Source organism: Oncorhynchus tshawytscha, linkage group LG20, assembly GCF_018296145.1.
Source record: "Oncorhynchus tshawytscha isolate Ot180627B linkage group LG20, Otsh_v2.0, whole genome shotgun sequence".
Classification (NCBI taxonomy): Eukaryota; Metazoa; Chordata; class Actinopteri; order Salmoniformes; family Salmonidae; genus Oncorhynchus; species Oncorhynchus tshawytscha.
This window is the reverse complement of record NC_056448.1, coordinates 4046622-4069124: the sequence shown is the minus strand read 5'-3', so window position 1 is coordinate 4069124 and position 22503 is coordinate 4046622. Positions and strand designations below refer to the sequence as shown.

The 22503-nt window shown below is 44.4% G+C and overlaps 1 protein-coding gene across 4 annotated transcripts in view; it reads left to right on the top strand.

Annotated features, from left to right (window-relative positions):
* LOC112260175 (spermatid perinuclear RNA binding protein) overlaps window positions 1–22503 on the top strand; it is a 145822-nt gene that overhangs the window by 85374 nt on the left and 37945 nt on the right. For 2 of the 4 annotated variants that reach the window (XM_024435074.2, XM_024435073.2), the window contains 3 exons: window positions 7917–8254; window positions 8528–8693; window positions 16651–16795. In XM_024435074.2, the coding sequence (XP_024290842.1) occupies window positions 7917–8254; window positions 8528–8693; window positions 16651–16795 (649 nt within the window). Of the gene's footprint in view, window positions 1–7515; window positions 7661–7916; window positions 8255–8527; window positions 8694–16650; window positions 16796–22503 lie in introns of those variants that run through there. The other 2 variants (XM_024435070.2, XM_024435071.2) reach the window with 2 other exon arrangements.

Sequence of the window (22503 nt, the reverse complement as noted above, 5' to 3'; positions counted from 1 at the left end):
AAGTAGCCTACACGGGGTTCATGCAGACATTAAAGTAGCCTACACGGGGTTCATGGGTAGTTTCATGCAGACATTAAAGTAGCCTACACGGGGTTCATGCAGACATTAAAGTAGCCTACACGGGGTTCATGCAGACATTAAACATTCATGCAGACATTAAAGTAGCCTACACGGGGTTCATGCAGACATTAAAGTAGCCTACACGGGGTTCATGCAGACATTAAAGTAGCCTACACGGGGTTCATGCAGACATTAAAGTAGCCTACACGGGGTTCATGCAGACATTAAAGTAGCCTACACGGGGCAGACATTAAAGTAGCCTACACGGGGTTCATGCAGACATTAAAGTAGCCTACACGGGGTTCATGCAGACATTAAAGCCTAGCATGCAGACATTACACGGGGTTCATGCAGACATTAAAGTAGCCTACACGGGGTTCATGCAGACATTAAAGTAGCCTACACGGGGTTCATGCAGACATTAAAGTAGCCTACACGGGGTTCATGCAGACATTAAAGTAGCCTACACGGGGTTCATGCAGACATTAAAGTAGCCTTAAAGTTAGCCTACACGGGGTTCATGCAGACATTAAAGTAGCATTCATGCAGACATTAAAGTAGCCTACACGGGGTTCATGCAGACATTAAAGTAGCCTACACGGGGTTCATGCAGACATTAAAGTAGCCTACACGGGGTTCATGCAGACATTAAAGTAGCCTACACGGGGTTCATGCAGACATTGGCAAGTCAAATTCAAGGACTTGCAAGGACTTTGTCAATCGTTTAATTGGAATTGTCAAGGATCTGCGTTTTATATTTGTTGTAATAGAATAAAACTCCCCACAAAATGTAAGCTACAAAAGTATGCATTACCACTTTAACAATAATGCTTTTTATTTATTTATAGGCCTGTACCTTATTTATAGGCCTGTACCTTATTGACATGTACCTTATTTTGACATTCTAATATATGTCAGAATAAGGTGTGCGTTGCCTGGCTAAATAGACTGCATCCACTGGCAGATGCTACCGACACAAACACACGAATGAAGTCTGTCCATGTGGTAACTAGTCAGCCATTTGAGATGTTGGAAGAGTTGTTTAGGGGTATCACGCGTGATGAAAAAGCAAGAAGGAAACAGGTTTCCCTTTGTTATGGAACGCTTGTCTGATTTTTCAGGCTATTTCGTGGCATGACGACTGAATTTCGCATCGCAAATCTTCCACCGAGACTTTTAACTTTTGAAATACCTGGTTTGCATACCCATTCTTTCCTTGGCATTTACCTGTGGATATCATAACTTGGAACATCTTTCCTACGGCTTTCTTACCCCTACCGCTGTCGGTATCTTCAACAACCAGCTGATGGAGAGCTGCGCAATCTCTCTGCCCGACAGATTATCTCAAACTAGACTATATGTGTGCGGCTTGCGTTGTGTGTGTGGTAAGTAATGGACATAATGAATTAACAGCTTCTGGAATTCATCCCTTTTTAATAAAAAAAAAAATCAATTATATAGCCTAGATAAAATCTCACATTATTACAATATTGTGTTGACTGGCCCAAGCGGGCCACTGGCGGGATGATCGACTGGCCCAGAGGGATTCCACAACCTCCACGGGCCAGTGGGCAGCCGTGAATGTCGACCCCTCATGTACACATCTCTCACAGATATATTTTCTTACGTTATTATTACGCCTTATTCTGAAATTGATCAAATACTTTCCCTTATCAATCTACATGCAATACTCCATAATGACAAAAGCAAAAACAGGTTTTCAGAAATGTATAACTAATTAAATACTGAAATATCACATTTACATAAGTATTCAGACCTTTTACTCAGTACTTTGTTGAAGCACCTTTGGCAGCGATTACAGCCTTGAGTCTTCTGGGGTATGACGCTACAAGCTTGGTACACCTGTATTTGGGGAGGTTCTCCCATTCTTCTCTGCAGATCCTCTCAAGCTCTGTCAGGCTGGATGGGGAACGTCGCTGCACAGCTATTTTCAGGTCTCTCCAGAGATGTTAGATTGGTTTCAAGTCCGAGCTCTGGCTGGGCCACTCAAGGACATTCAGAGACTTGTCCCGAAGCCACTCCTGCGTTGACTTGGCTGTGTGCTTATAGTCGTTGTCCTGTTGGAAGGTGAACCTTCGCCCCAGTCTGAGGTCCTGAGCGCTCTGGAACAGGTTTTCATCAAGGATCTCTCTGTACTTTGCTCCATTCATCTTTCACTCGATCCTGACATGTCTCCCAGTCCCTGCCAATGAAAAACATCCCCACAGGATGATGCTGCCACCATCATGCTTCACCGTAGTGATGGTGCCAGGTTTACGCCAGACGTGACTCTTGGCATTCAGGCAATCTTGGTTTCATCAGACAAGAGAATATTGTTTCTCATGGTCTGAGAGTCCTTTAGGTGCCTTTTGGCAAACTCCAAGCAGGCTGTCATGTGCCTTTTACTGAGAAGTGGCTTCAGTCTGGCCACTCTACCATAAAGCCCTGATTGATGGAGTGCTGCAGAGATGGTTGTCCTTCTGGAAGGTTCTCCCATCTCCACAGAGGAACTCAAGAGCTCTGTCAGAGTGACCATCAGGTTCTCGATCAACTCCCTGACCAAGGTCCGTCTCCCCCGATTGCTCCAGTTTTGCCGGGCAGCCAGCTCTAGTTAGCGTCTTGGTGGTTCCAAACTTTTTCCATTTAAGAATGATGGAGGACACTGTGTTCTTTGGGACCTTCAACGCTTTTTGTCATTATGGGGTATTGTGTGTAGATTGATAAGGAGAAAGGAAAAAAACTATTTAATCAATTCTAGAATAAGGCAATGTGAAAAAAGTCAAGGGGTCTGAATACATCATGAATGCTTTGTATAGGCTACACACAGGTTCACCTTCAGTTCATATCCTTAACCACACACGCGACCTATAGCTGTGAAAGTGAACATTTGTGGTTTGCCTGTAGATATAGTTGAATGGGTGTCTCTGGACTGTTGATGAGGCTGCTTTAACACAGTAGGCAAGTGAGGGACAGTTCCCTGTTTTACCTTAAGCTTGTGCCTGTCTCTTCCCCTCCACTCACACCTGTGGCTGTGAAAGTAGTAGTAGGCTATACGTTATTGATATTTGTGGGATAGTTAGTCAGACTGAGGCCAGTCCCCTCCCCTTTGTGTTGTAGATTGTTGACAGTAGTCTCCTGTGTGGCATTGATACCAGACTAGCTGACAGGTCTGGGTGTGTGTGTGTGTATATATATATATATAGTGTAGCCAAACCGCATTGTGTGTGGCCAAGTGATGACGACTCCCAGTGGACTACTATTTCAACTCTGTCCAAAAAGGCATTAAACATTTCTAATGTAGAGGATCTGTGTTACTAATAGTATGTGTTGTGGTGGGAAACATTTAAGGCCCTTCTAGGCTCTAGGCTCCAGGCTCTTCCAGGCTCTTCTAGCTAAGCAGCACCTCCTTATACATTATTTATACCACGTCTATGAAGTGCAAGAATACAGCCTATTTCAGTTTAAATTGTACTTTTTAAATTCATTTTGAAGTTTTAGTGTGTTCAAATTGAGCAGAATTCCTGTATTTCAGCTAATTCTCCAGTCTCGGGAGGTCTTCAACCCTCGGTGATAGTAAACTAATTTCTAATTCATTTACTCCCCATCCTGCTTTTGATTGGATAGACTCTCGCTAACATATTGCATGAGGGACCTCTGGGACTCATGGCGGGCTGGAGGGCGGGGCCGTTGACGACGACAGCTGTCTTCGAGACGGAGTGTGTGTGAGACGGAGTGTGTGACAACGAGGTGGGATAAACCGAGCATGTGCTACGAGACGGAGTGTGTGTGTCACAGCGAGGTAGCTGAAACTCATTAGTCTCATGCAGGGCCATTGTGCTGCAGCGACGTCTCATTCACCAAGTAATCAGTGTGTGTGTGTGTGTGTGTGTGTGTGTGTGTGTGTGTGTGTGTGTGTGTGTGTGTGTGTGTGTGTGTGTGTGTGTGTGTGTGTGTGTGTGTGTTGTGTGTAAGTAGAATTATCAGCTTGGTCCCCATGCCTGTGTCTAATATAAAAGCCCACAAGCCCATCATGAGGCTAGCCTAGCTAGCTTGTAAAGGTTGTATCAGATTGTAAAGGCAACAGATTCACCTGCAGTGTGGGGAGGGGCAACACCTACAGTACACCTTTGTGGCCCTTAAACCCAGGTTCTGCAGCTTTTATTGGTGTTTTATAGTGTTTTATAACTGTTATGGCTCACATTAGAAACGCCTCATAAACTCTACTACTGGGATCCTGTTAAACACAGCACTGCACAGAGCAGGAAGACACACACACACACAAACAAACACTGTGATATAATATTTGAATGTATGAATGGTAGAGCAGGATAATTGACCTCTGCTATGCATGCTGTATCATGCCCCTGGAATCTCACACACACACACACACACACGCACGCACGCACGCACACGCGCACACACACACACACGTCATTTATAAAAGGAAAAACACTAACACAGCATGTGCACCCAAATAGGGATGGAATGAAAAGGTTGCAGTGTTACTCCTGATTAGAACAAAAATTCCGTTGACCTTTGTGGAAGCAGTCCCGTTTCTGTCCTGCTTTCGTCGTCTGGAAAATGTCACTGTGTAATTAGGATGGAGTTTGCTACTTCTGTTCTGCTGTGGCAGCGATTTCTAGAGGATTGATAGGAGGCGAGATGTCATCCTCTCTGCTACTCTAAAGGTCAGGACACAAGCAGTGTTTGGGTGAGGAGGGTTGAGTAAAACATGTGTACCTGATGGTGATAAAATGACGTAAAGTCGTCGATTAATACTGCATCTAAATAGGTCGCTAATGTTATGGAGCAGATAAGATGTCAAACATGTCATACTTGTTAGGCGACACCAAATGGCACGAACGGAGTGGATTGTGATATACAAAGGGATTTGATGTGGAGCAGAGGAGCCATGTTTTTATTTAAAAGAAATGTATTTTCCTCCTTCCTTGCTACTTTATTTAGGGAAAATGTACGTACGTACGGATGGCGATTGTGATATGTGGTTCTCACCCAGCTATCTTCAGATGAAGCACTAACTGTAAGTCGCTCTAGATAAGTGATTGTGATATGTGGTTCTCACCCAGCTATCTTCAGATGAAGCACTAACTGTAAGTCGCTCTAGATAAGTGATTGTGATATGTGGTTCTCACCCAGCTATCTTCAGATGAAGCACTAACTGTAAGTCGCTCTAGATAAGTGATTGTGATATGTGGTTCTCACCCAGCTATCTTCAGATGAAGCACTAACTGTAAGTCGCTCTAGATAAGTGATTGTGATATGTGGTTCTCACCCAGCTATCTTCAGATGAATGCACTAACGGTAAGTCGCTCTAGATAAGTGATTGTGATATGTGGTTCTCACCCAGCTATCTTCAGATGAATGCACTAACGGTAAGTCGCTCTAGATAAGAGCGTCTGCTAAATAACTAAAGTGTAAACATGTATATAGCCTCGCTACTGTTATTTTTCACTGTCTTTTTACTGTTGTTTTTATTTCTTTACTTACCTATTGTTCATCTAATACTTTTTTGCACTGTTGGTTAGAGCCTGTAAGTAAGCATTTCACTGTAAGGTCTACACCTGTTGTATGCGGCGCGCGCGTGACAAACTTTGATTTGATTTGGGGTGAATGGAGCAGTGGTCTAAGGCACTGCATCGCGGTGCTACCTGTGCCACTAGAGATTCTGGGTTCGAGTCCAGGTTATATCGCAGCCGGCCGCGACCGGGAGACCCATGGGGTGGCGCATAATTGGCCCAGCGTCGTCCGGGTTATGGGAGGGTTTGGCCGGCAGGATGTCCTTGTCCCATCGCGCACTAGCGACTCTTGTGGCTGGCTGGGTGCGGTGCACACTGACACGGTTGCCAGGTGTACGGTGTTTCCTCCGACACATTGGTGCAGCTGGCTTCCGGGTTAAGTGGGCATTGTGTCAAGAAGCAGTGCGGCTTGGTTGGGTTGTGTTTTGGAGGAGGCACGGGAGTTTCAGTGGTGAGACAAGACTGTAACTACCAATTGGATACCACGAAATTGGGGAGAAAACGAGGGGGGGGTGAATATATGATAATAATAATAAAATGTAAAATGTAGAGATATGAATTTGAAATAGATAAGAGAATGAGGCCAGTTCCCCCAGCACTGCTGTTCCCCTGACTCACCCGCACTGCTGTTCCCTCCTCCCCCTTAGCAGTGCGGGTGAGTCAGGGGGAGGCTGAGAGCTGGTTGCTTGATTGAATTAGATGAGGTGGGGGAGTCAGGGAGGTTAGGATGGAATTGAATTCGACTTGATTGAGGATGGTTAGGAGAGGGGGCAGACAGTGTGAGGTGCTGGGGTCGCTGCCATCAGATGGAGGCTGTCATTGGCTTTAAATTGATTTCCCACCCATAAGGATGATACATGTGCTGGCAGTGCCTTCAGAAAGTATTTATTCCATATTTTGTTGAGTTACATCTTGAATTCAAAATGGATTCAGTTGTTGTTGTTTTGTCTCACCCATCTACACACACACTAATGTTTTTAGACAGAGTTTAAAAAATAAAAAGGAATATCTAATTTACGTAAGTATTCACAACCCTGAGTCAATACTTTGTAGAAGCACATTTGGCAGCGATTACAGCTGTGAGTCTTTCTGGGTAATTCTCTAAGCGCTTTCCACACCTGGATTGTGCAAGATTTGACCATTATACTTTTCAAAAACATAATGATGGTGTTGGAGTCGTGCCTGGACACGCAGTCAGGGGGTGAACAGGGAGTACAGGAGGGGACTAAGCACATACCCCTGAGGGGCCCCCGTGGTGAGGATCAGCGTGGCAGATGTGTTGTTGCCTACCCTTACCACATGGGGTAGTCCAGGATCCAGTTGCAGAGGGAGGTGCTTAGTGCCAAAGCAGCAACTACTCTTCCAGGGGTCCAAACAAATTAAGGCAATCATGTTTGCGATAAGATAGTAAAGTAAAACTGCAAAACATATTACAAAGAAATTAACTTTATGTCCTGAATACAAAGCGGTATATTTGGGGCAAATCCAACACATCACTGAGTACCAGTATTCATATTGTGTTACTGTGAGTGGGACAGTGATGCAAAATCTCAATTTAATTCATTTTAAATTCTAGGTTTAACCCGAAAAAAAATGTGGAAAAAAGTCTAGGGATGTGAATACTTTCTGAAGTTATTAACCACACACACACACACACACACACACACACACACACACACACACACACACACACACACACACACACACACACACACACACACACACACACACACACACACACACACAGAGAGATCAAAGTGTTGCCAGACGTTTTAATGCTGGCTGCGTCTCCCTGGCACTGCTCTAGGAGATAGTTCAGTTTGACAGGGGTGTGGTGAGAGGTGTGTGTGAGCGTGCAAATGGGATTCAAGTTGCCAGTACTGGCCTCTCCATAGTGAACTACAATACAGCCGGTTGCAGGGAGCAGCAGCACAGGGCATGTTGAGAACACACACACACACACACACGGCACAGGACAGGGTGTGAACAGAGCAGAGCAGACAGGGCTGTTAGAGGATATGTTACCTGGGCAGACGTTTGTTTGGCCATCCGTTGAAGCTGAGGTGAGTTTGATTGATTAAAGTTTAATCTGCTGCTGAATGCTTTTCTCCAGAGGTGCCCTTGGAACTACTAACAAGACTGGCTGTGTTTGCAAGAAATAGAAAATAGAGAAATAGTTTGGAAACAGAGGGGTGTGTTTGTATGCGTGTGTGTGTGTGAACTGTTCATTGTGTTTCTAACTCACTCTCCTTCTATCCTCCTCTCTCTCTCCCTCTTATCTTTCTCTCTTTTTCTTTACCTCTTCTCTCCCCCCTAAAGAGGTCCTTCCGTTCGTTCGGTAATGATGACCGTCACGTCATGGCCAAACACTCCACCATCTACCCATCGTCGTCTGAACTGGAGGCGGTCCAGACCCTGGTGTCCACCGTGGAGGGTGCACTCAAACACGTCTCTGATTGGATAGACCAGAGCAATGTCCAATCGGTGCAGAGTAACAGCCAGGCAGACGCAGCAGCCGGCCAGACAGACGGCCAGCCGAACCCCACAGACAGCACAATGACAGAGGACGGTAGTGCTGACCATGACGACAACCTTAACGACGACCCCGACGTTAGTCCCAGCGCCAGCCCAGATGACTGCACAGACAGCAGCTGCAGGTGGGGTTCCCGACTGATGCACACTGCGATATAGGCCTCTGGTGTTCTGTTGCGTGTCTGCCAGGTCGACAGTCATTTTGTATTGGCTATTTTCTATTTCCAGATATTGGGAAATGTTGAGCCTTGATGTTATGGAATTCAATTTACGACTTGACATGTATCTGTTTTCTCTAATAACTCATGTAGTAGTACAGTTTATGCAGTTTAGATAGTTAGTTGGTTAGTTAACCTATCCAATGTTTTAAGTGTAACCCAGCTGCCTGTTGTCCTCAGGGAGCCCGGTGGAGGTGTGCTGTGTGGGGTGATGAGGATCGGCCTGGTGGCTAAAGGGCTGCTCATCAAACAGGACATGGATCTGGAGCTGGTGCTGATGTGTAGAGAGAAACCCACTGATGCACTGCTGTGCACTGTCTGTGACAACCTGCCCCTGCAGATACAAGTAAGAGATATGAGAGAGACGGACGCCGCACACAAACACACAAACAGCAGGGTTTCCGCTAGCAGGTCATTGACGCCCCCCGGCCAAATTGACGGCAGGAAAAACCTATCCCTTTTTGGTTACTACATGATTCCATATGTGTTATTTCATAATATTTGATGTCTTCACTATTATTCTACAATGTATATTTTCAAAGAAGTGTGGATCCCCATTATTTGGACCGTATAGATTAATGAGCCAAATCTGTTTCACCATAATGAGATACAAGTTTCAAATCTATTTATTATAACATATGTTTGTAAACTTACCATTCAAAAGTATGATTGAGTGTCCATATAGCTTGATATTGATAGTACCTTGATATTTGCATTGCTTCTAAGTCAACCTCAAATTGTTTACTGACAGCCCAGCTATCTTCGAGTAGACAAAATAATTATTTTTATTCGTTAATGGAAATATCACTTGATGTAATACATTTGGCCCTCGTGCTTATCAGTCTATGGATTAATTTGCTAAATGTAGTGGAATTGAATTGTGTGTATTTTCGTTAGTCGTTATGCATCTTATGTATCACTTGCTCACAGCGTACCTATTTTGAGGGGAACATCACTTGTCAGATGGCACACGAGCTGCTACTGCAGCTCCTCAATCAGCTCTTTGCTGCCGGAGTGAAACGTGGGCTTTTATAAGCTCCGTCATTGCGCAACAATTCTAAATGCAATCTCGTGTTTAAAAAAAAATGTTGTGACCGCGATTAAGAGCTACTCTTTTTGTTTCTCAGCTGGTAATTGAAGCGCCTCTCCCATTCGCCATTCAGGTGCCTAGGCAACGGTTTTCAGGCTACATAAGTGTGTCACCCATCAGTTTGCAACGTGAGCTGGAAGCAGTATGCATCTACTTACGTGATTTGCAACCGGAACTTTTTACTTCATATTGTGAGGCGCGTCTTTCTTACCTTGTTTCAAAGTAGCCTATTAAAAATCCTACCATAGAAATGTGCAGGCAATTATTTTGTAAAGACTTCCTCGTATGCCATTGAAAACAGGATTTCTCTCCTGTTCTACTGGTTTTCAAATCAACTTTCTTTCGTTGTCCAGAAGCCGAAGGCACAATCCTTTTCTAATCAGTTCTATTCTTCTTTAGATTCTCCCACTTTTTACGTTTCTACCTGAGAGTTTCATCTCTGTCATGTATTTAACCGCTCGCATCAGGTGTGCTGTTTAGAATGGTGTTCTTCTGTGAATTGCATTTTGGCAAATGATGTTTTATTACAGGAGTTGCATGTTCTGTTAAGATGAATTACCATAATTTAAATGTGATTTCTCTCATTCTAAGCACAGCGGGTGAATGCCCTAATGGGTTATATGCACCCAATGCAAATGAGTCAGGTAAATGTCTCAAATGGCCGGTAAATTAAAATCTTCCCGGTCACGTTGTCCGGCGCCACGGAAACCCTGACACACACACACACACACTGCTCTGTGCTATGGAACCCATTCATTCAGCAGTCTGTACTATATTGGACTCGTGTATTCTCCACCTGTAGATAGGAGACACTCGGTGCCTATGCGCAGAAGGTCTGGCTAGATCGGGTTTTGTAACGCAGGACCAAAGTCAGTCCTTCTTACTCCCCCGCCGACCTCTCCTCATAGTGCAGTCGTCGCGGAGAGGCCAGCAACAGAAGCCAGGAGACGAGAGGCTACGGTTCTATATATAAGCTGCTACCATGTGTAATTAATATAGGACTGTCAGCCAGGAGACGAGAGGCTACGGTTCTATATATAAGCTGCTACCATGTGTAATTAATATAGGACTGTCAGCCAGGAGACGAGAGGCTACGGTTCTATATATAAGCTGCTACCATGTGTAATTAATATAGGACTGTCAGCCAGGAGACGAGAGGCTACGGTTCTATATATAAGCTGCTACCATGTGTAATTAATATAGGACTGTCAGCCAGGAGACGAGAGGCTACGGTTCTATATATAAGCTGCTACCATGTGTAATTAATATAGGACTGTCAGCCAGGAGACGAGAGGCTACGGTTCTATATATAAGCTGCTACCATGTGTAATTAATATAGGACTGTCAGCCAGGAGACGAGAGGCTACGGTTCTATATATAAGCTGCTACCATGTGTAATTAATATAGGACTGTCAGCCAGGAGCCGAGAGGCTACGGTTCTATATATAAGCTGCTACCATGTGTAATTAATATAGGACTGTCAGCCAGGAGACGAGAGGCTACGGTTCTATATATAAGCTGCTACCATGTGTAATTAATATAGGACTGTCAGCCAGGAGACGAGCGGCTACGGTTCTATATATAAGCTGCTACCATGTGTAATTAATATAGGACTGTCAGCCAGGAGACGAGAGGCTACGGTTCTATATATAAGCTGCTACCATGTGTAATTAATATAGGACTGTCAGCCAGGAGACGAGAGGCTACGGTTCTATATATAAGCTGCTACCATGTGTAATTAATATAGGACTGTCAGCCAGGAGACGAGAGGCTACGGTTCTATATATAAGCTGCTACCATGTGTAATTAATATAGGACTGGCAGCCAGGAGACGAGAGGCTACGGTTCTATATATAAGCTGCTACCATGTGTAATTAATATAGGACTGTCAGCCAGGAGACGAGCGGCTACGGTTCTATATATAAGCTGCTACCATGTGTAATTAATATAGGACTGTCAGCCAGGAGACGAGAGGCTACGGTTCTATATATAAGCTGCTACCATGTGTAATTAATATAGGACTGTCAGCCAGGAGACGAGCGGCTACGGTTCTATATATAAGCTGCTACCATGTGTAATTAATATAGGACTGTCAGCCAGGAGACAAGAGGCTACGGTTCTATATATAAGCTGCTACCATGTGTAATTAATATAGGACTGTCAGCCAGGAGACGAGAGGCTACGGTTCTATATATAAGCTGCTACCATGTGTAATTAATATAGGACTGTCAGCCAGGAGACGAGAGGCTACGGTTCTATATATAAGCTGCTACCATGTGTAATTAATATAGGACTGTCAGCCAGGAGACGAGAGGCTACGGTTCTATATATAAGCTGCTACCATGTGTAATTAATATAGGACTGTCAGCCAGGAGACGAGAGGCTACGGTTCTATATATAAGCTGCTACCATGTGTAATTAATATAGGACTGTCAGCCAGGAGACGAGAGGCTACGGTTCTATATATAAGCTGCTACCATGTGTAATTAATATAGGACTGTCAGCCAGGAGACGAGCGGCTACGGTTCTATATATAAGCTGCTACCATGTGTAATTAATATAGGACTGTCAGCCAGGAGACGAGAGGCTACGGTTCTATATATAAGCTGCTACCATGTGTAATTAATATAGGACTGTCAGCCAGGAGGTTTCCTAATTAGTCAAACACACATATGGCAGCAGAGGTATTCACCCGCGCACGGATACACACACGCACGTGGTCACGGCACGAGCACAAACACACACACGCAGGTGCGCGGTAGCAACGGAAAACACAAACGCATGCTTGCGTGAGCATACATCTAGTTCAATGGTTAACCTCAGCTACATGAACTGGTATACTCATAGGAACTGCCACGGTATACTTCCTCATCCTCAACACAATATTATTTTTATTGATTTATTTCACCGTATTTAAAACCTCTTGATCCTACTTGAGACGCAGACGTCCCACCTAGAGCTCTGGAAATGCAAATGCGCTACGCTACACGCTAATAGTATTAGTTAAAACGCAAACGTTCATTAAAATACACATGCTTGGTATTGAAATAAAGCTACAGTCGTTGTGAATCTAGCCACCGAGTCAGATTTTTAAAATGCTTTTCGGCGAAAGCATGAGAAGCTATTATCTGATAGCATGCAACACCCCAAAAGACCCGTAGGGGATGTAAACAAAAGAATTAGCATAGTCGGCGCTACACAAACCGCACAATAAAATATAAAACATGAATTACCTTTGACCATCTTCTTTCTTGGCACACCTTGATGTCCCATAATCAATACTGGGTCTTTTTTTGGATTAAATCGGTCCATATATAGCCTAGATATCGATCTATGAAGACTGTGTGATAAACGGAAAAAAATAGCGTTTCATAACGTAACGTCATTTTTTAAAAGTTAAAAAGTCGACGATAAACTTTCACAAAACACTTCGAAATACCTTTCTAATGCAACTTTAGGTATTACTACACGTTAATAAGCTATAAAAATCATCAGGAGGCGATGTAAATTCGATAGTTGGTCGTGTGGAAAAAATGTCCGGAAAAACACAGAGACAATGCCTCAGGTTGGTGGTTGGAGGGAATCGGTTCCCTTTGGTCGGATCTACCAAGAATCAAATCAGAATCAAATGAGGAGACTCTATACATCCTGTGGAAGCTGTAGGTACTGCAAGCTCGGCCTCATTTAATACGGTTCAAATCAAATCAAATCAAATTTATTTATATAGCCCTTCGTACATCAGCTGATATCTCAAAGTGCTGTACAGAAACCCAGCCTAAAACCCCAAACAGCAAGCAATGCAGGTGTAGAAGCACCTTTAACAATGGGTTGAAGTGGCGCATGGATATTTTTTTCCATCTCCAGTGATCAGATTTTCCTGCGCTTTTCGATGAAACAGATTTTCTGTTATAGTCACAGCCGTGATTTAAACAGTTTTGGAAACGTCTGAGTGTTTTCTATCCACACATACTAATCATATGCATATACTATATTCCTGGCCTGAGTAGCAGGACGCCAAAATGTTGCGCGATTTTTAACAGAATTTCCGAAAAAGTAGGGGGGAGGCTTAACAGGTTTTTAACCAGGTAGGCCATTTGAGAACAAGTTCTCATTTACAACTGGCCAAGATAAAGCAAGATGCGCCCTGGCCAAGATAAAGAAAAGCAGTGTGACACAAAGAACACAGACTTACACATGGGATAAACAAATTTACAGTCAATAACACAATAGAACAATCTGTGTACAGTGTGTGCAAATGTAGTAAGATTAGGGAGGTAAGGCAATAAATAGGCCATAGTGGCGAAATAATTTGAATTTAGCAATTAAACACTGGAGTGATAGATAGTGCAGAAGATGAATGTGCAAGTATAGATACTGGGGTGCAAAGGAGCAAAAAAAATAATAACAATATGGGGATGAGGTAGTTGGGAGGGCTATTTACAGATTGGCTGTGTACAGGTACAGTGATCGGTAAGCTGCTCCGACAGCTTTATGCTTAAAGTTGGTGAGGGAGATATAAGACTCCAGCTTCAGTGATTTTTGCAATTTGTTCCAGTCATTGGCAGCAGAGAACTGGAAGGAAAGGCAGCCAAAGGAGGAGTTGGCTTTGGGGATGACCAGTGAAATATACCTGCTGGAGCACGTGCTACGAGTGGGTGCTGCTATGGTGACCAGTGAGCTGTGATAAGGCGGGGCTTTACCTAGCAAAGACTTTTATAGATGATCTGGAGCCAGTGGGTTTGGTGCCAAATATGAAGCGAGGGCCAGCCAACGAGAGCATACAGGGCACAGTGGTGGGTAGTATATGGGGCTTTGGTGACAAAATGGATGGCACTGTGATAGACTACATCCAATTTGCTGAGTAGAGTGTTGGAGGCTATTTTGTAAATGACATCGCCGAAGTCAAGGATCGGTAGGATAGTCAGTTTTACGAGGGTATATTTGGCAGCATGAGTGAAGGATGCTTTGTTGTGAAATAGGAAGCTTATTCTGGATTTAATTTTGGATTGGACATGCTTAATGTAAGTCTGGAAGGAGAGTTTACAGTCTAACCAGTTGTCCAAAAGTCAGAACCGTCCAGAGTAGTGATGTTAGACTGGCGGGCAGGTGTGGGCAGCGATCAGTTGAAGAGCATGCATTTAGTTTTACTTGCATTTAAGAGCAGTTGGAGGCCACTGAAGGAGTGTTGTATGGCATTGAAGCTCATCTGGAGGTTTGTTAACACAGTGTCCAAGGAAGGACCAGATGTATGCAGAAGGTTGTTGTCTGCATAGAAGTGGATCAGAGAATCACCAGCAGCAAGGGCGAGATCATTGATGTATACAGAGAAAAGAGTCGGCCCGAGAATTGAACCCTGTGGCACCCCCTTCGAGACTGCCAGCGGTCCGGACAACATTTCGATTTGACACACTGAACTCTATCTGAGAAGTAGTTGGTGAACCAGGTGCGGGAGTCATTTGAGAAACCAAAGCTGTTGAGTCTGCCGATAAGAATGCGGTGATTGACAGAGTCGAAAGCCTTGGCCAGGTCGATGTAGAAGGCTGCACGGTATTGTCTTTTATCGATGACGGTTATAATATCATTTAGTACCTTGAACGAGGCTGAGGTGCACCCATGACCCGCTCGGAAACCAGATTGCGTAGCGGAGAAGGTACGGTGGGATTCGAAATGGTTGGTGATCTGTTTGTTAACTTGGCTTTCGAAGACCTTAGAAAGGCAGGGAAGGATAGATATAGGTCTGTAACAGTTTGGGTAAAGTGTCTCCCCCTTTGAAGAGGGGGATGACCGCCGCAGCTTTCCAATCTTTAGGGATCTCAGACGATACTAAAGAGAGGTTGAACAGGCTAGTAATATAGGGGTTGCTTATTGAAATTCTCGATTATCGTGGATTTATTGGTGGTGACAGTGTTTCCTAGCCTCAGTGCAGTGGGCAGCTGGGAGGAGATGTGCTTATTCTCCATGGACTTTACAGTGTCCCAGAACTTTTTGGAGTTTGTGCTACAGGATGCAAATTTTTGTTTGAAAAAGCTAGCCTTTGCTTTCCTGACTGCCTGTGTATATATGGCCTCATATAGCTTGGTGTAGAGTTCACAGTACTCTCATAGCAGCATTTTCTTGGCCTTGGTTTAAATTGAGGCCTACATTTCCATGTTAGCACATGCTCATAGCCATATCAGAGCTACATTTTGGCTTGTTTTCCCATGTCAGTGGAATGTTGTGTGAAACTTGTGGGACATTTATGGTTCTGTCTTATTACCCCAAGCCCTTTCCCATCTCCTCTCTCCCCCTCTTCCATGGCCCCCTCTCCCTCCCTCTCTTCTCTTGCCGGCCCCCTCCATGTTAAATAGCCGGTCAGAGAGGCATCCAGTGTCATGAGTGGGAGTCAGCATCCCAGTGCTTTAGATCACATTGTAATGGATTGCAGATTGGTCCTGTGTGGCTCGCTGTTAAACAGCCAACACACTAGCTATGTATCCTTGAGGTTGTGTGTGTGTTTTTTTAATGTATCTTTGGTAGTGTATTTGTGTGTCTTTATGTCTGTGCGCGGGTTTATGTCTCTTTGTGTGTGTGTGTGTGTGTATCAGTGTGTATGGCTGTCTGAGTGCTGCTGACACTCTAAAATTCATCATCTGATCTTAAGCCGGATCACTGGGGCCAGAGGTAATTGATTTCCCTTGTATGAGAGGAGAATTAATAAAAAGGATTGACACACACACACACTGTAATTGTGTGTGTGTGTGTGCGAAGAATGCATAAAAAGGACATGCACATTGTAATTGTGTGGCTGGCATTAATACAAGGGATTATAGCGACAGAACTAGCTTTCAGCCTCCACATCAAACAATGTTGTTTTCAATCAGGGCCCTTTTTTCTTTCTTTCTTTCTTTTTATTCTCCCCCTCGCTCTCTCTTCTCATAATCTGCTTTGTAAATGCATTGTCTGTGTGTGTGTGTGTGTGTGTGTGTGTGTGTGTGTGTGTGTGTGTGTGTGTGTGTGTGTGTGTGTGTGTGTGTGTGTGTGTGTGTGTGTGTGTGTATGTGTAATGCACTGTTGGTGATTTGGCTCTTAACGGCTTGCACAGCCTGGACTGAGACCAGCTGAGATTGTCATGAAGCCAAGGGCCAAGCCAAGGGTCAAGTGCAGTTTGTCCTGGCTGTGACCTTTAACCCTTGACCTCTAACGCCTGCTGTTATTGACCTCTGACCCCTAACAGAAGTTAACCGAAGACAAGTATGAGGTGCAGCGCTGTGTGCCAGAGGCAGCCATCTTGGTGTGTAGTACGACAGAGCCAAAACTCACCCTGAAGGTCACCCTCACCTCCCCGCAGATGAGAGAGGACAGCGACACAGACGAACAAGGTACCACAATCACATCTGTTTCGCTGTTGTTTTTGTGTTTATGTGTGCCTTTTTCTCTTCCAACGGAGGTAGTGAAATGGGTTTAAGGGGGAAATAAAATGAGTTGGTCTTTACATGGACATAGAGGGGGGAGGTATTGAGGTGTGTAGGTTTGCATACGCATGTTTGTGTGCACATCTGTGTGTATGATTTATGCTACTGCAGAGAGCAGCAGCACTAGTGTTGTTAGCAGGACTCCACTGGGACACAGTAAGCTTTGAAAATATATCCATGGCCCTCTCCCAAAGCTACGCCCGTATTCCAATCCTCCTGCCTTGGGGAGACAATACATGGATAAGACAAGATGCCATATTCCCTCGACACTAACTCTTCATCAAACTTGCGCACGGTGTGCACGTATAGTGAAAAAGTATTCATCCTCCTTGGTGTTTTTCCATGTTGCATTACAACCTGTAATTTAAATACATTTTTATTTGTATTTCATGTAGTGGACATACAGAAAATAGTAAATAAGCACCAGATCCCTAAATAAGATCTGGTGCAACCAATTACCTTCAGAAGTCACATAATTAGTTAAATAAAGCCCACCTGTGTGTGATCTAAGTGTCACATGATCTCAGCATATATACACCTGTTTCCGAAAGGCCCCAGCGTCTGCAACACTACTAAGCAAAGGGCATCACCAAGCAAGTGGCACCATGAAGACCAAGGAGCTCTCCAAACAGGTCAGGGACAAAGTTGTGGAGAAGTACAGATCAGGGTTGGGTTATAAAAAAAATATCAAAACACTTTGAACATCCCATGGAGCTCCATTAAATCCATTATTAAAACATGGAAAGAATATGACACCACAACAAACCTGCCAAGAGAGGGCCATCCACCAAAACTCACGGACCAGGCAAGGAGGGCATTAATCAGAGAGGCAACAAAGAGACCAAAGATAACTCTGAAGGAGCTGCAAAGGTCCACAGTATCTGTCTATAGGACCACTTTAAGCCGTACATTCCACAGAACTGGGATTTATGGAAGAGTGGCCAGAAAAAAGCCATTGCTTAAAGAAAAAAATAAGCAAACACGTTTGGTGTTTGCCAAAAGGCATGTGGGAGACTCCCCAAACATATGGGAGAAGGTACTCTGGTCAGATGAGACTAAAATGTAGCTTTTTGGCCATCAAGGAAAACACTATGTCTGGCGCAAACCCTACACCTCTCATCACCCCGAGAACACCATCCCCACATTGAAGCATGGTGGTGGCAGCATCATGCTGTGTGGATGTTTTTCATCAGCAAGGACTGGGAAACTGGTCAGAATTGAAGGAATGATGGATGGTGCTAAATACAGGAAATTCTTGAGGGAAACCTGTTTCAGTCTTCCAGAATTTTGAGAATGGGACGGAGGTTCACATTCCAGCAGGACAATGACCCCAATGACCCTAAGCATACTGCAGTGTGGATGTTTTTCATCAGCAAGGACTGGGAAACTGGTCAGAATTGAAGGAATGATGGATGGTGCTAAATACAGGAAATTCTTGAGGGAAACCTGTTTCAGTCTTCCAGAGATTTGAGAATGGGAAGGAGGTTCACCTTCCAGCAGGACAATGACCCTAAGCATACTGCTAAAGCAACACGAGTGGTTTAAGGGGAAACATTTAAATGTCTTTGAATGGCCTAGTCAAAGCCCAGACCTCAATCCAATTGAGAATCTGTGGTACGACTTAAAGATCGCTGTACACCAGTGGAACCCATCCAACTTGAAGGAGCTGTAGCAGTTTTGCCTTGAAGAATGGGCAACAATCCCAGTGGCTAGATGTGCCAAGCTTATAGAGACATACCCCAAGATACTTGCAGCTGTAATTTCTGCAAAAGGTAGCTCTACAAAGTATTGACTTTGGGGGGTGAATAGTTATGCACTCTCAAGTTTAAATTTTTTTGTTTGTTATTTCTTATCAAATCACATACACATGGTTAGCAAATGTTATTGCGGGTGTAGCGAAATGCTTGTGCTTCTAGTTGCGACCATGCAGTAATATCTAACAAGTAATCTAACCTAACAATTTCACAAGAACTACCTTATACACACAAGTGTAAAGGAATGAATAAGAATATGTACATAAAAATATATGAATGAGCGGTGGCCAAACGGCATAGGCAAGATGCAGTAGATCTAGCCTATGCTGTTCGGCCATCGCTCATTCATATATTTTTGTTTCACAATAAAAATGATTTTGCATCTTGAAAGTGGTAGGCATGTTGTGCAAATCAAATGATACAAACCTTCCAAAAATACTTTTTTTATTCCAGGTTGTAAGGCTACAAAATAGGAAAAATGCCAAGGTGTGTGAATTCTTTCGCAAGCCACTGTACACACACAGCACGCGCACGCACACGCGCACACACGCACACCACTCTGTAACATAAAGTAATTTATCCAGCAGTCTGGGCCAAATTAGTCTCAAATCTTTCCTAAAAGCCAGAAGAAAAGTGTAAACATAGTCACGGTCATAGTGATTCTTCACGCTACTATGCTGCCTCAGCAGCCCTGTAGCATGTATCATGGTCAACACCAACACTCTACATTTGACCCATGGGCCTCTCTTGACTAACCAAACAGCCAGAGGGCTGGGAGAAGGAACATTGAATCAAATTTGATTTGTCACATGCGCCAAATACAACACTGTGAAATGCTTACTTTACAAGCCCTTAACCAACAATGAAGGTCAAGAAATGGAGTTGATAAAATATTTACTAAATAAACGAAAGTTTACACAATTTTATCAATCAAAAAGTAACACAATAAATGTACATAAGAATAACGAGGCGATATACAGGGTGTACCGGTACTGAGTCAATGTGCGGGGGTACAGGATAGTTGAGGTAATTTGTAAAGTGACTTGGATAATGAACAGCAAGTAGCAGCAGTGTAAAAACAAAGGGGGGGGGCTATGTAGATAGTCCAGGTGGCCATTTGATTAGTTGTTCAGCAGTCTTATGGCTTGGGGGTAGACACTGTTAAAAAGCCTTTTGGTCCTAGACATGGCGCTCCGGTAACATTTGCCCGTGCAGTAGCAGAGAGAACAGTCTATGACTTGGGTGACTGGAGTCTTTGACTATTTTTTGGGGGGGCCGGGACAGGGAGCCGGGACAGGGCAGAGTCAGAGCCCCACCCTAGAATACACATGTTCTCTCTGCAGATAAGACACCACCGTCTATCTTCTCTCCCTGTCTGTTAAACAGTCTATTTTCTCCCTCTCCCCGGGTCCTCACTAACCCTTGACTGAGTAAGATGAGGTTCGCGTGAGACCAAAGAAACCATACAGAAAAGGCTGGGGGAAAATCACACGGATCTGATCGACACCCAGCCACCACATTCCTTTCTTTCTCATCATCACATTCTCCATCTCTTTCACATACCTGGGTAGTTTGTCACTTTGAGACTGTTCACTGTAAAGTGATGTTGTGAGAGCCGAAACATTGCTAAACAACATCCCTCAAAAGGGGTTATAAAATGGCAGCCGTTCCTGTCCTATCTCTCCTCCTCTATCGGTGGTAGCCTACTGGTGGGGGGAGTGTGGCGTGTTGGTGTAATTGGGAAGAGGAGATGGGCGTGAGGTAGGGGTTTGCGTCCCAAATCACACTCGAATCCCTATGGGCCCTGGTCAAAAGTAGTGCACTATATAGGGAATAGGGTGCTGTTTGGAACGCAGAGAGGGAGGGAGAGGGAGACATCTAGACCCCGACAAAATCAATAGCGGAGGCAGGAACGCACCCATCCATCGTGGTGCTGGTCCAGCTTGCTCGACAGTAAGGTCTGAGTGAGAGATGAGAGATGACACGGAGGCGGCTGTAGATCAAGGGGAACTATCCCTCCCCCCGTACCGGTTGTATTTCCGGCGAGAGACGAGCGGGTCAAGGGCCCTGTCACAGTGAGGAACGGCTCACTGTCCCACAGCAACTCGCTGGCAACAGGAACTCATCACAGCAATTGGTATGAACCCAGGCTAGGTGTCTGTCTGTAAACAGTGTGTCTGTACACAGTCTGTACAGTACATAGCTTAAAGAACAAGGCCGTCTCCAGAGTCTAGTACCGTTGCATTACAAGATGAGGCACGACACTCTCTCCATTCAAATTAGCGATTAAACAAAGTGCGGTGTTTTGGTCTCAGCAGACCTTCGTTCGACAGATATCTACGGGTGTGATATCGCCAGCTGTGCCTTGCCTGGATGGTAATTTGTACGAGCCCACCATCAGTCCCAGTGGTCCACCATCAGTCCCAGTGGTCCACCATCAGTCCCAGTGGTCCACCATCAGTCCCAGAGGTCCACCATCAGTCCCAGTGGTCCACCATCAGTCCCAGTGGTCCACCATCAGTCCCAGTGGTCCACCATCAGTCCCAGTGGTCCACCATCAGTCCCAGTGGTCCACCATCAGTCCCAGTGGTCCACCATCAGTCCCAGTGGTGTCCGTACTAAAAGAACGTGGCCATTTCAAAAGTGGAATATTGCCTGGATGGCACGCCGCGCTGAGAGCCACTCCATTTCAATAGATACCGAGGCTGTATATATTCCTTTAAGATCGATAGGCTTTATGTATCCTATTAGGCAACGTCTTATGGAACCTATTACGGTGCAGAATGTATCCATTTCAATAGATACCGAGGCTGTATATATTCCTTTAAGATCGATAGGCTTTATGTATCCTATTAGGCAACGTCTTATGGAACCTATTACGGTGCAGAATGTATCCATTTCAATAGATACCGAGGCTGTATATATTCCTTTAAGATCGATAGGCTTTATGTATCCTATTAGGCAACGTCTTATGGAACCTATTACGGTGCAGAATGTATCCATTTCAAGTTTCAATAAGTGCTCTTTCTGACACCACTTTCTGACCCGTAATGGAATTATAAATTATACTACTGCTCTCTTATTTTGTGTTCAGATCAATGTATAGATTTCACAATTGTGCCGTAATGTAATTCATAATCAATCATTCATGTGAAGGAGGGTCGTGATTTATTTTGAACCAGATAGAGAGAGAGAGAGAGATTGGGAGAGAGGGAAGGAGAAGAGAGGAATGAGTGAAATTAACCTGTGTAATGCCTTGAATGGCCCCATATAGCGATACTAAACTATTGTTCTCAATCCACACCGAGGGTAGAGGAGCTGGTGCAGTAGCTGTGTAGAGTGTTGGAATAGTTGAATGGCCCCATATAGCGATGCTAAACTATTGTCCTCAACCCACACCGAGGGTAGAGGAGCTGGTGCAGTAGCTGTGTAGAGTGTTGGAATAGTTGAATGGCCCCATATAGCGATGCTAAACTATTGTCCTCAACCCACACCGAGGGTAGAGGAGCTGGTACAGTAGCTGTGTAGAGTGTTGGAATAGTTGAATGGCCCCATATAGCGATGCTAAACTATTGTCCTCAACCCACACCGAGGGTAGAGGAGCTGGTACAGTAGCTGTGTAGAGTGTTGGAATAGTTGAATGGCCCCATATAGCGATGCTAAACTATTGTCCTCAACCCACACCGAGGGTAGAGGAGCTGGTGCAGTAGCTGTGTAGAGTGTTGGAATAGTTGAATGGCCCCATATAGCGATGCTAAACTATTGTCCTCAACCCACACCGAGGGTAGAGGAGCTGGTGCAGTAGCTGTGTAGAGTGTTGGAATAGTTGAATGGCCCCATATAGCGATGCTAAACTATTGT